At 36.4% G+C, this 15,035-nt stretch overlaps 1 protein-coding gene across 9 annotated transcripts in view; it reads left to right on the top strand.

Moving 5' to 3' along the window:
* Positions 1-15,035, top strand: part of AP3B1 (adaptor related protein complex 3 subunit beta 1) — a 227,657-nt gene that overhangs the window by 102,927 nt on the left and 109,695 nt on the right. For all 9 annotated transcript variants that reach the window (XR_011425714.1, XR_011425716.1, XR_011425715.1 and 6 more), the window contains exons 13-14: positions 1,507-1,639; positions 7,541-7,650. Coding sequence is in view for 6 of the 9 variants with exons in the window: in XM_001918342.6 (XP_001918377.2) it covers positions 1,507-1,639; positions 7,541-7,650 (243 nt within the window). In the remaining 3 variants the exon portion in view is untranslated. The remainder of the gene's footprint in view (positions 1-1,506; positions 1,640-7,540; positions 7,651-15,035) is intronic.

A 15,035-nucleotide genomic window follows, 5' to 3' on the forward strand; every position in this document is an offset into this window, starting at 1 on the left:
CTTTTGTCTTCATGTTTGCTGTTGTCCTTTCTCCTGTCGTGGTATGTAATCTGTTTGGGGGGCCTTTTGCTGTCTACTTTCTGCTTATATCAAGTTTACTGGGGTTGTAGGGCATGAGTCTCAGGTAATTTTGTAGTATTGTTTAGTTGTACAGAGGTGACACACTGGACTTGTTTCAAAATATTGTTGATCTGGTCATTTCATTTAATATCAAGATTAAGGTCCATTGTTTAGCCAAACTTTAATATATTCTTTCCTCTTGTATAAGCTTTTATCACTGTGTGTATTTGTACCTTCTTTCTGTATTTATGGGTTATATTCATTGGTGTGTACAATTTACTTATAATAACTTTTTGAGTAAAATAGAGAATTTTTGTAAAGACGTATTTTTTTTTTAGTTGAGGAAATTAGGGAATGAACTGGGAACTGGTTTGAAGTACAATTGATCTTTCCGACATGGAACTAAAAGAGTTTAACTTGTTTAATTTATTTCTTCAAGATGTAATCATGTTCTTGATACCATCTTCACTAAATTTATATGTTCTTTTATATATTCTTAGATTTTTCTCCTCCAGTTGTCATTTAGGCACCCTTTAAATGTATAGATGTCAGATGTTAGATAACCATAGTGTTAGTTCTCATTTGAGGTTGGGAATCTTTCTTTAAAATTTCGGTTGAAAATGGGATTTTAAATTCCATTCGTATATAATATATAAATGGAAATATGCATATTAAAAGTACATTCATTTCTGTAAACAATAAAAGCTTAGTTTTTAAATGAAGAAAGTTATGACCAAAGTGAAACTTTTTAGGGCTATGATAAATCTTGTCAGGATCTTTTCAATTCTTGTTGCCAAATAAGTGATTTCTTTCTTTATAAGTTTGTATAAATATATAATTTACAGGGTTTTTTTAAAGCATTGTTTTAAAGAAAATCTATGTTGGAAGTGTAATATTCTATTTTGTTGTAAACAAAGTATTTATAAAGCCTGTATTGAAGTGCTGCTCACTGTAGCTACTGTTGTACTTTTACTGCCATTCAGATACCATTTGGAAAGTAAAGTGTTTGTCGGTAGCTTATTGGTCCTTTTCTTCCTCTTCTCCCAGTTTTTAGATTTAGGATCCCTGAGAAAGCAACCTGTTTTTTCATAGATTCACAGATGCTGCTGGTTAAATGAACTGAAACTTTCAAAGGGAAGAGTTTCATCATCTCCTTCAACTGTGCCCTTACACTGACTGCTGTCTTTGGGGGGCTGCCCACACTCTCTGTTTTGGAGTCACAAGCCGCCATGGCCACAGGGGAATGAACCTGGCTTGAAAACATGCCTCTTCTATGGGCACGTTCTTTGAGTGAAAAAACGAAACTGAATTCAGCTAAGTTATCAGTTGGATCTCCTGTTGTGCCTATAGTTGAGAAGATTATGTATAAAGCTTAATATAATAGGGATTTCTTGTTCACTTGATAGTTTATACAATGTATAAGCTGGTTGAAATACTATTTTTCAGACCTATGTGAAAAGCCAGGATAAACAGTTTGCTGCAGCCACTATTCAGACTATAGGCAGATGTGCAACCAACATCTCGGAAGTCACTGACACGTGCCTCAGTGGCCTGGTGTGTCTGCTGTCCAACAGGGATGGTAAGTTGACAGTTTCACTTTATCTTCAAGTAATTTATCATTTTGGTATTCTTGATATGATCCGCAAATTGTAACATTTTAAGCATTACATTTTAGTTTTTCCTTCTGTCAGTAGCATGGTCACGATGAGTAGTGTTTTATCTTTGCAGTACACACATGCGCACACATACACGCACACAGTTTTTTGTTGTTGTTTTAGTAAATGAGATAATTAACTTTCAAACAGTATTTGTCTTGCCTAAACAGAACTAAGAAAGTGTAATTTGTTTATTTTATTTCCTCACAATTTAACCACCTTCCTTGTACCTTTTCCAGAGGTTCCATTTTACTGCTTTTTAATGGCGTTTAAGTCATGTATAATATTGGTTCACCTGCAGAGGGTGCTAAAAGCAGGCAAATGGCTTTTAATATGGAGAAGTGCCTAGATCAAAACAGTATGTTAAATGCACACCTTCCATTGTTTTTTTCAGAAATTCACCTAGTCATTTTATATTTAAGATTGACTAGATTTAAAAGTCATCAATTTGGAATAGCTTCATGTTTTTAAGCCAAACAATATCTAACCATTTTGTAAAATTCCTTAGGTACTATCCAGTGAAATACGTAATCTAGGTTTCATACTGTTCTGTGGTGAAATGTCAGTTATTTCTATGGTATGGCTTTAGAATAAATGAGACTATTTGGAGAAAGAAAGAAAAATGAGTCGATTTTCACCTTTAAAATAATTTATTTACAGGACTTTTGTTATAATTGTATATTTGATTGAAATAAGATTCTTTTTAGGAAAAGCATAATTTCCTATGTAAAATCATTGAAATTATTTGTGGAATTCTAAATATAATTATGTCATATCTAGACACAAGCATATATGGCATAGGTGAAATGTAACAAAATTGATTATTCTTTATATTTTATTTGAAAAATAACTTTTCGCTACAATAACTTTATTATCCCTAGTTATCTTTTCCCACATGTGAATCTCTTTAGAAAACTGTAACATTGTTTTAAGTACTTCTGATGAAAAAAAATAATGAAACAAAATTTATCCCGCAATAAGAGTGAGATTTTTATTGTGACCATAAAATTATAAACTTTTACCTATAAACTCCAAATATGACAATGGATAGAACTTTTGTCTACATGCAGTATTAACACTCCAAATAAATGGCAACAAAAATTATCAAGGAAATACTTTTCAAAAAGTTTGACTGTAGAAGGTAACTAGGGGAGATAGGATTCTAAATATTATCCATTTTATCTATTTCTGCTTTTAACAATAACATCCTTTTGTTGTCTCTGTTTCTTGTCACATTTTAAAATGTAAGTTAAAATTTTGTTTTATTTTTCTCTGCCTTTAATAATGACTTTCTATTTGAACAAAGAAGATACACTCCTTGAAAAAATTTTTCCAGAACCACGGTTCACCTGGGTAATTGTTGTTGTAAAATATAGTTGCATACAAAAAGCACCACGAATTAGTTAGAACACTGATTACTTCTTCCAAAAACAAAATGTGTTCAAGGTTTCTCAGTTTTATATTTTATGTAATCTTTGATTTTATATTTTGACCCTTTTTTCTTATGTGAAATTTTTAAGCTGTGGATTTTAGAGCAGCTGTTTCTGCTATAGCTTTGTAACTACATTAATTAATTTCTCAAAAAATGTTTTTTTATTGAATTTGATTTAAAAGATGAATATTCTACTCCTGTAACACTTTTTAAGGGAAGAATAGATTGTTTAATAATTAGATAACAGGAGAATAATGTAATCTGTAATCACTCTTAAAGATGGGGGATTTATTACTTTAAACCATGATATGGTAATGTTTAAGCTTGTGTTTTTGGTAAATTAAAACTTTCTTTATATCCATGCATTTTTTCTGTGGTTTGAATATTAAGAAACTTAAATTGTATTGTCTAGAGTCCGGCCGCATAGTCATCATTAACCCACCATACTTGATTCTTTAACTGTTTATCGTATGTGCTACACTTTTGTCATTTGGAAATCTGGCTCAATAAAAGTGAGTGGTAAAACAAATAAGGAGAATATTTATATTAAATCAGTAATATTAAAGGAAGTAATACTATTTTTAACTTTAAAATGGCCAATGCTGACAACAGAGCCCCTTTCTCTTCCTACTGCAGGATCTGCCTTTAGGAATAAATACAATGAATGAGGCCTCAGTTTCTTTAAAATCTGTAAGATTTTTTGAGGCTCTAAGGATCTGTGATTCTTTGGTTTTGTGTTAGTATGAATAGCTCATCATCTCTTCAAATCATCTATCTTAAAACCTCAGCGACAGCATTTACACTCCATTGTTTGTACATATACTTAATAAACTTTGCTTGGACCTGTCTTTTTTGTGTTTTTTAATGTTGTTGACTTCTTCCATCTTGGTATGGAGAAGACTCTTCTAGGCAGGCTTGAAGTTTGCTCTAAAGTAGTCCAATATCACCACCTAAGATTAATTTGATAAACTAATTTCTTGAGGATCTTGAGGAGAAATCTGCATTTCAGTTGGCTCAGGGTAGTTTAGTTCCCTAAGGTAATTTACTTTAGGTAACATATTTGCAAAACTTGCTTGTCTGAATAACCTCCTTATCATCTCTAAGCTAAAAGGATTGGAGAGGAGGACTATTTTTTGTTTTATTTAGTTTTATGTAATTCTATAAGCATTTATTGAGGACATGAATCAGTTGAGGTGTTTAGTGAATGTTGAGTGGATGAATATTTGTTCAGCCTGTAAGAGGTTCCTACCTTTACGGATCTCAAAATCTAACAGAGGGAGACAGTATTATAAAACAAGTCTATCATAGTCTTCTCGGATATGGGCCACTTACTCTGTTGCCAGCTCTCTGCTTACGTGCAGAACTAGACTACCCGTGTTGGAATGTTAGTCATCTTGAATAAATTACCCCATCTCCCTGTGCTTCACATTCTTCATTTGTGAAATGAGGATAATAGACTGTACTAGTCTTGAGGACATTGTGCTAAGCGAGTACAGAGTGATTCCACTTGTATGAGGTAATGCAGTAGTCAAATTCATAGAATCAGAGTGGAGTGATAGTTGCACGGGGCGGGGGAAAAGGGAAGTGGAGAGTCACCGGTCAGTGGGCGTAGTTTCAGTCAAGCAAGGTGAATAAGCTCTAGACATTTATTGTACAACATTATCTCTACAGTCAACCAAACTGTATCGTACACTTACACATTTGAGAGGGTAGATCTCATGTTAAGCGTTCTTACCAAAATTAAATAAAATTTAAAAAAAGCAGGCTGGACTTCTTAGAGTGAGGACCATTAAGTTCTGTTCAGGACAAAGAGCAAGCTAGAAAAGGTCCAGAACATAGAGTCATTTTGTGCTTTTGGTGGAGTAGCACCACAATGTTGTCGTCTTTGAAAACCAGGAGGTACCATAAAGGAAAGGTAGGGTGCAAGTACCTGAAGGGAATGAGAAGGCACCTGGCTGAGCAGGATAATGTACCCCCGTCCCGGCCCTGGTCCCTTCACATATGTCCAGGTCTTAATGCCTGGAATCCATGAATATGTTACCTGCAAAAGGGACTTTGCCGAGGTGATTAAGATTCTTGAGATGGGGGGATTATTTGGGTGGACCCAATGTAATCAAAAGGGTCCTTGTAAGGGAAAGAGGGAGGCCAGGAAAGTCAGCTGTCAGAAGCAGAGGTTGCAGTGCTGCCATTGCTGGAAGGGGGCTTCAAGCCGAGGATTGCAGGCTGCTGCCAGAAGCTGGAAGAAGTGAAGGACGGATCTTCCCCCAGAACCTCCATAGAGAGCTTAGTCTTGTTGACACCTTGATTTTAGTCCCATAAGACTTGTGTTGACTTCTGACTCCAGAACTGTAAGATGATAAGTTTGTGTTTTAAGCCACTAGGTTTGTGGTAATCTATAACAAAATAGGAAACTAACACAGCACCAAATGATAAATAATGCCAGAGATAGATTTCAGTTATAGCTGATCCTGTCTCTGCAGGTAGATAATTAAAATTATGCAACATTTTTTTTCTTACTTAGGCTATGTTTTGAATAATAAATTTTAAAAATACAAATTTTTATACTATGGATTCTTTAAAACCACACTTAGTGTATTTTACTTTTCATAGTAGTTACTTACATAACCATTTAATGTTTCCTACAAGAGTGTAACTTTGATGAGGGCAGGGTCTTGTTCTGATTTATCTTTGTTTTCCTCAGAGCTCCAAGAAGTGGTCTTTATAAAAGTAATACCCGCTCATAGTAACATAGAACATTAGAGATAAAATGGTGCATTCTGGTTCTGAGTTTGAAGTCTGGACAAAATCATATAATTCCAGTGCATCTCTCTTTCTTTGTCTTTAAAATGGTGATAATAAGATAGCTACCATGTGTTATTTTGAGAAGAAAAAGAAATATATGATTTTATAAAACAAAACATTATGTAAATATTAATTTATCATTCTTAAGGAGAAAGAGGTATGCGGGTTGAAATACATACATTTAATAATGATTAGATTGGTAAAAAATTTTGCTTATATTCTTACAGGGATCTAGATAAGAAAATATATTTCAGAGAAAAAGAGTAACAGAACACAAACCATGGTATTTCCAGCTTATAGTGTAATTGTATTTATATTTTTATATAAAATTTGTATTTAAATGTATAAGTTTTTGTTATATTTTATTTCTTTGGCATCCGTAGCATTAAGAATCGTTTATATAAGATTCATTCCATAAGGCCTGATGCTCGTGTTATGTTACATTTCTCTACTGGTGCCACCAGAAATGTAACTCTGGACCAGTGATTAGCCACTTCAGTGTGATAACTCAATTTCAGAATCCCAGTTTGAGGATCACTTCCTGGAGCCACTCCCAGTACTGCTTACTGTGTTAGTTAAGTCCTGGCAAGAAATAGATGACACACTTAAAAAGGGACGATTGAAGAGAATTTAATGAAGGAACTATTTATAAGGTATGGGCAAGATTAAGGGAAACCAGCAAGGTATGATGTAGCATCCTGAGGCTGACAGGCTTGCAATGGTGGGAAGCCTTTACCATCCCTAGAATTGAAGGGAAGTGGGGTGTGAGGAGTGGGAGCAGTGACCAGACCCTGCAGGAGAGAGCCACTCACAGGAACTGAAACCTTCAGTGGAGGAAGGCAGGCACTGCCAGAGAGGCCTGGCAGGAGAGAGATCCAGGATAATAATATTCTTTCCTCCCGCCCCCTGAACTCCTGCTGGTGCTTCCTGTTGGCTAACACAGCGGGAGGTCAGGGGCAAGGGAGTCTGATTGATGCAGTCCACAGAGGTCAGCCTCCAACGGCACAGAGACAGGCCAAGAAAGGCAAACAGTGGCTTCTGGGGACAAATGGAGACAGTCCAGCCAGAGTCCCACTCTTTCTGGCCCTGAAGTCCATGCTATTTCTATAGGAACACCTTTCCTATCACTACTGATCCTTTCTACTCACTTTTATGGACATATCATTTAAGCAATTCCGATTTTCTTTAGAATTGGAAAGATGTTAATTTAGATTATAGGTGTTTGATTACCACTATATAATTGGTAGGAATCAAAGAACAGTATTTGAGAACTATGGTTAAAAGTCAGAGACACTTGAACGTTATGGTGATTGCATAGCCTAACCTTGCTTTGCTTTTTTGACTTCAAGAAGCAGAGATTAAAAGGGATATCAGAAGCTAGGAGACAGCAACAGAGGTTAGAAATTAAAGCGTACTCTTCTACCTAAGACAGATGTTCACCCCAAAAACTTGGAAGTACACTCATGTTATAGTTTTCACCCAGTTATTTAAGGCATGTAGAATGTTTTGCTAATTTAAATTTATATTTTACCAAGGATAATGCATTTGAATTGAATTACATATATTAAATGAGTAATTTTTTTTTTTTCAGAAATTGTTGTTGCTGAAAGTGTGGTTGTTATTAAGAAATTACTGCAGATGCAACCTGCGCAACATGGTGAAATTATTAAACATATGGCCAAACTCTTGGACAGCATCACTGTGAGTACCAACTGAGAGATCTTTGCTGAATTTTGCTCAGTAAATTTTAGTTTTGTTAAAAGAAACGGACATCCTAAAGTATAGTGGTTAAGACTCCTCAACAGTCTGGATTCAAATCCTCGTTCTAAGGTCACACACTGCTGTGGAAGGGAATTGTAAATCTGAAAAAGGAGTGGGATACAATAAACTCTGCAGTGCTGGATTAGCTGTGGAGATGTCAGTGTGAACATCATGGGTTTGTATACAGAGATGTCTAGATGGGCATGTGTGTCTACACATGATCACATGTACACCTATGAATGCATATATGAGTATACAAACATCTTTGTCCCAACACTGTCTTTTGAGAGGGCCTGCGTGCAAGATACCCCGGACCAAAGAGTTCACCTGGTGCCCAGATCTTGTTTCATTTTAAATGAAATATAATTTCATAACATAAAATTCACCCTTTTAAAGTATATAATTCAATGGTTTTTGGTATTTTTTAAGGTCATACAGCCATCACCACCGTGTAATTCCAGAACATTTTCATCATCCCTGAAAAAGAATCCCATACCTCAAACTCCTGACCCTCCCCTTACTCCAGCCCCTGACAACCGCTAATCTACTTTCTGTCTCTATGGACTTGTTTATTCTGGTCATTTCATATAGGTGGCATCACAGAATAAGTGTCCCTTTGCGCCTGGCTTCTTTCACTTAGTGTGTTTTCAGGGTTCGTGCATGTGTAGAGTGTAGGACTGCAGTCCTCTTTGTTTTCAGGGTTCGTGCACGTGTAGAGTGTAGGACTGCAGTCCTCTTTGTTTTCAGGGTTCGTGCATGTGTAGAGTGTAGGACTGCAGTCCTCTTTGTTTTCAGGGTTCGTGCATGTGTAGAGTGTAGGACTGCAGTCCTCTTTGTTTTCAGGGTTCGTGCATGTGTAGAGTGTAGGACTGCAGTCCTCTTTGTTTTCAGGGTTCGTGCATGTGTAGAGTGTAGGACTGCAGTCCTCTTTGTTTTCAGGGTTCGTGCATGTGTAGAGTGTAGGACTGCAGTCCTCTTTGTGGCAGATCTTCGTTTTTAAATTCCATTCGTCACTCAAAGGAACCAGGGCTCCTTAAAGAAATGGCTATTTCAGAGCTAGGGCAAGGCAAGAACAAGATGATCTTGTTCTTTTTTGGCCAAAAAAGCAAGGAAGTGCTCAGAGAATGATAGAGACACAAGAGGCAGCTTGAAGGGGCTCCCACTGACCAATTTGAGCAACAAAATAAATGACAGTAAAACGATTATATCCTGTTGAATAGGGTATGACTCTCTGATCCACACTGGAATGAATGAATGACTGAGTAGGGGAGAAAGAGAGGCTCCTCCTTACACTGCAGAAGCAACTAAGGTACAAGGAATGATGGAATTAGAATATCACCATTTGCCAGCCATCACAACGAGAACTGATTCAAGCAAGAATCATTAACAAATGCTAAAAGGTAGGGGGGGTGAAAATTTGACCCCCCTTACTGAAAAGTAACAGGTTATTTGCGCAGTCTCAAAGTATATGCTCATAAGATACTCAATTACAAAGAGTAAATTAATGACTTTTGACTTTACAATGGAGAAATCTGGCAGATGCTACCTAAACCAAATCCCTATGATGGCATTTGTTTGCCGGTGATGGAATCACGTACCTTCTGCCATGATACACTGAATAGAACTATGTCTGTTGAATTCTTGCCCACAGTGAATGACTTCAATCTAATCAGGAGGAAACATGAGACAAAACCAAATGAAGGTATTCTACAAAATAACTGGCTTGTGCTCTTTAAAAATGCCAATATCATGAAACAGAAAGAAAAACTCAGGAACTTTTTCAGATTAAAAGGGTATGGCAACTCCATGCAACACATAATTTTGGATTTTCTTTTGCTATAGAGGATTTTATAATTGGGATAATTGGCAAAATCTCAATAAAATCTGTAGGTTAGATAAAGTATTCGTTCAGTGTTTAATTTCCTGATTTTTAAATAATTTTACTGTGGCTATGTAAGAGCATCCCTTTATTAGGAAGTTTGTACTGAAGTATTTCAGGGTATAAGGGTGTGTCTATAACTTTTATCAATTCAGAAACCACAATGTGTTTGTATATGTAGAGAGAAAGCTAAATAAAGCAAATGTAACAAAACGTTAACTTTCGGGGAATCTGGGCGAATGGTATTCAGAAATTCTTTTTACTCTTCTTGCACCTTTTCTATAAATCTAAAATTGTGTTTAAAAATTAAATTAAAAAATAAATATTAATCTCAGCTCTGCCTCTTACCAGCTCCGTGTCCTTATATTAAAATCTCTGTACTTGACTTTTCCTATCTTGTGAAATGGTGATAGGAGAGGAACCCATACTGTTGTAAATATTGCGTTAGTTAATATGTGTAAAGCTCTTAGAACATCGCCTGGCATATAGTAGGGCTGTGTCAGTGTTAGCTGTTCTAAGTATTTAAGTCCTATTTTATTCTCTTCTTCCTTTTAGAGGTAAAGTTTTTGAAAGAATTTTCTGAAAAGAATTTTATTTCCTTACCTCAGACTCACTCCTCAACCCATCACAGTCCGATTTGGCTCCCTCCCACTCCACTAATTCTCCCTTTTCCAAGGTCCCTAACTCCTTATTAAATTCAGTGAATAATTTGCTGTTCATCTTTCCTGATCTTTCTTAGCATTTGACTTCACTGACCACTTCTTCTCTTTTGAAACATTCTCTCTCCATGGCTGCTCTCTGGTTTTTCTTCAAACTCTTCTCCACTGTGTTTGCCTGTTACCATGCCTATCCCTTGAATATTAGTTCAAGTTTGACAACTAATGTGCTGTAACTGGTAGGGTTGTAGTTTAGGGGGAGTATATTACTTCCTTCTTTGAAGATGGGTAATCTGTACTCTGAGTCTGTTCTGAGGATCACATTTGTGTAGTTAAAGGTAATGGATGGCAAGGTTTTGGAGCCTACCAGTCAGGACCAATTTCTAATATCTCTGCTGGCAAAATTTTCTTTCCCTCAGGGTGTTATTAAAGCTTACAGGCCAATTAGACACTTATCTTAAAGCTAAGGATAAAGCTAAGACTCACAGGAGTCACTTAACGTCTGAGCTTTCACCACGTCTCTCACCAGAGAGTTCCTTTGTCTTATTTCTACTCTTATTGTTAATTAGTAAAGTCAGAACTGCTCATAAAGTTCGTGTGTTAGAGATGTAGGGGTTAAGAGAGTGGATTTGAAAACAGATGAGTCAGGTTCAAGTTTAGTCTCTACCTTTTTACCAGCTTTGTGAACTTAAGCAAGTTACTTCTCTATGCTCCTGTTTTCTCGTCTGTAAAAAGGGAACAGTAACACTAATAACCTCACAGATCTGTGTGAGGAGTAAATGAGTCCGTGTGTGTGAAACACTTAGAACAGCACTTAGTGTAAACTGTTAGTATGATCGTGGCTATATTTAATGTTTTTGAGGGAAACAAACTTGATGATAAGGTTTAAATTTAGTAAGTGTTCTTGTGGTCCCTTTTATATTTTACTTATTTATTTAACATAACTCCTGTAGTGCTAATCATATGCCAGGCACTATTCTAAGCACCTTAAAAATACAAATAATTAATTTTAGTAACAACTCTGCAAAGCAGGTACTATTAGTATTCACATTTTACATAAGAGAATACTGAGGCACAAAGCAGTTAAGTAACTTGCCTTAGGTCGCATAGCTAGTAGGTCTGCTTTCCTAACCAGTATACCATGCTATATCTCTCTTCCATTTCTAGTCTCTTTTTTGTATTCAGTTCACTTACCTGCTCACTGACCTGGCTAGGATTTTATTATTGTTGTTTCCCTTTGCTTCCCCAAAATCTTTGACACATTGGGCATTAGATTGACATGGTCCATGTTTGCCCAAATGTGGAACAGATGTTTGATGTTGTTTGTCAGTGATGTATTAATGGGAGATGAGAAGGTAAACCTTCCTCAAGTCCTGAGATGGACATCCAGCATCTCTGTGTACCAAGCATCAAATTTCAGTAGTATCTGTAGTCATTGTAACAACCACAAATACTCCTACACATGTTTAGATACCTCCTAGGGAAGTGGTGTGTTCGCCAGTAAGAACCAGTTTTCTATCCAGTAACTAATAAACCAAAGCAGGGAACTCTAGATAGGGGAAGACCGTGAATAGAGATACGGACATGAGGATATGTGCGTATTTACAGACATAATTGAATGTGTAGGGATAGACTAGGAATGTCTTAAAAAACTGCTCAGTGTGAACTGTTGGAAAAGAAAGGGCATAATATGAGGGAAATTCTAATAATCTGGAACTGAAAATCTGGAGCAATCTTAGAAAACCTAGAGGTAGGATGGGATTGGGGCAGAATCACAGTGTTTGGAAGGCCTTGTAGGAGGAAGAGAGTGAAGGGAGGTGAAATTATTTTAATGTTCTTGTCTTGTGTTTAAAAAAGTAGGTAAAAATAGATTATCTTGGGGTGAAAACAGTGGGTTTTGGTGGGGGAAATAGTTAATATCTTGTTTCTAGGTAATAGTGGAGAAATGTGTGTCTGATTATGAGAAGGAAATAGGAATGATGAATTCTGTATTCCCAAATGTCTTGTGCAGAATTTAGTTAAAACTTGTGTTAGTAAACTTGTTCTGGTTTTTTTAGAAAGGGAGAGATGGTTACAAGAAGTGTTAGGGCTTTTTGGTGAATGTGCTGCTTATACACAAAACTTATGACAGTGTATGAGATCCATATCAGGCAAACCTCAGACTTTCTTGGAAGAAAAATTTGTTGTATTTGACTGTATCCCAGTCTGGGGCTAGTGGACATTTTTGATTGCATCAACTTTCTAAATGACAGTTGTTGGAATATTAGCCAAGTAGATTCTTATAGATCTATATAGCAAAGTTTGTTTTTTGTTTTTTTGTGTTTTTGTTTTTGTCAGAAGATAACCATTAGTGGAATACAAAAGTGTGGTGGGAATTCCAAATTCACAAAGGGAAAAAAGGGAATAGAAATGTAAAATAAGTAATAAATTTAAAAAAATAATAAAGTAGGATAGAAGAGTAAAAATCAAATATATCCTACCCTAAATATGAATAGACTAAATTCTCTCATTAAAAGACAGACTTTCAGGGCCTGGCCTGGTGGCACAGCAGTTAAGTTTGCACGTTCCTCTTTGGTGGCCTGGGGTTCACCGGTTCAGATCCTGGGTGTGGACCTACACGCTGCTTATCAAGCCATGCTGTGGTAGGTAGGTGTCCCACATATAAAAGATGGGCATGGGTGTTAGCTCAGGGCCAGTCTTCCTCAGCAAAAAAGAGGAGGATTGGTGGCAGATGTTAGCTGAGGGCTAATCTTCCTTAAAAAAAAAAGGACTTTCAAATTAGAGTGAAAAACAAAAGCTAGCTACAGGCCTTTCATAATTAAAACACCTTAATCAAAATGAAAAAGGTTGAAAATAAGAAGGTAAGGAAAGAGATATTAAGTGAATGTGACAGGGAAAGTGAGATTTAAAGTTAATTTAAAAGCATTTAACAAGATAAAAGGGAACACTATAAAATTAAAAAAAGATAGGTTAGATGGGCACCCTGTGGACAGAGCGGTTAAGTTTGTGCATTCCCGGGGTTTACCAGTTCCCATCCTGGGCGTGGACCTACACGCTGCTCATCAAGCCATGCTGTGGTGGCGTCCCACATAGAAGAACTAGAAGGACCTGCAACTAGGATAGACAACTATGTACTGGGGCTTTGGGGAGGAAAAAAAAGAGGAAGACTGGCAAGAGATGTTAGCTCAGGGCCAATCCTACAAAAAAAAAAAAAAAAAGATCAGTTTACAAAGAAACTAAGAAGCATAAACCCAAATGCATTAAGCATAATGCCAACCAAATAAATCTGCAAAGGAAAAATCTATTGGAAATGCAAGGAGAAACTGATAAAATGCATTTTGGTGGGTGACTTTACTATGCTTCTCTCATATTAGATATACCTAGTAGATTTTAAGTAGGATGTAGAACTAAGTAAGGACATAGAGAAATGAAATAATAGAATAAATACTCTATTTAGTAAATATAATTAAAACTTTATATTTCTTGAACAGATAATACCCACTTTTGTGTGCCTATCCATAGAACATTTACAAAAAATCAAGAATATACTTGGATATAAAGAAAAAACGATTTTATGTTTTTTAACCTTAAATAATAAAATTTAGAATTAAATAATTTAAAAGGATAGGAGACCAATTGTGAAATAAGAAATACACGTTTAGATCAAAGAAAAAGTTTAAAGAAAAAAATGTAAGCTTTTCATAAAACATAGAAAAAGAAAATGGTTTATTATTCTAAAATGTATGGGTCATGGCTCAAGCTATAATTGCCACCATTTTTAAAGTAGAGACCAGGAATAAAAGAGTTTGAAATTTGTCCTAAGAAATTTGAAGAAGAACAATGAAACAAACTATAAAAACCTAAGAGAGATGAAAGTTGACTTTGTAAAACAGAATGCCAAAAAAAAGATAGTTGAAATTGATAAATACATCTTAAATCTGGTCCTTTGGAAAGACAATCTTGATTCTGATGAGCTAAAGAGAGAAAACAAAAGTAGACAAATTGGGAATGTGATATAGGAGAAATTAAAATAATTACAAGAAAACTATGTGCAATTCTATAGCACAAATTTGACCTTTGGGAACCTGCAAAGGTAACAATGAGCTGTTACTGTTTACTTACATCTGAGGGAGCTGAGGTGCTTCAGGCAGGGCAAGGAAGAAAGAAGCAAGACAGCTTGTGATGCAGAACTGGGAAAATGGTCAGGGAGTGGAGGCATGAACTGCTCCAGAAGAAGGTGGTGAGGGAGGAGTGAGCCAAAAACAGCTTCAAACAGCAACGAGGAGTGATTGAATCCGCAGAATCTCTGCTCCAAACAGTCGAGAGAGCTATTCTCATAAGAACCGTAGCCACGTGGAAAAGAAAGCAGGGCTTTCTTAATCTGACCAAGCATGTGCTGACTCTAAATGTGGGCAAGGGATTCTAAAATGGGAGGCTTAGCCTGAGACCTCAAATGAGACCTCTTTCTTCCTGAATCTCTACCCGTTTCAACCTAAATCCAGGGGTGGTATCTTAAATCATTCTGATTTTAGCAAGAGCCGATCTGACCCGTGTCAGAGGACAAGAGGACAAAATTGAGCATGTTTTCCCTTAGTACCTAAGCCACTTTATCAGGGCAGAATCCTCGGCTCAAATACACTCCAGGAGGAGAGGCAACAAAAGTGATGGCCAGACTTCTTCCCGCTCTGGCCAACTTATCCATAAAACAAGAGGCGAAAGGAGGTAGGAAAATGCCCCACATGCAGGCATGCGGAAATAGGCAAGAGGATCCTGCCTGGAAAGGCTGGCCC

Source organism: Equus caballus, chromosome 14 (genome assembly GCF_041296265.1).
Source record: "Equus caballus isolate H_3958 breed thoroughbred chromosome 14, TB-T2T, whole genome shotgun sequence".
NCBI classification, from domain to species: domain Eukaryota; kingdom Metazoa; phylum Chordata; class Mammalia; order Perissodactyla; family Equidae; genus Equus; species Equus caballus.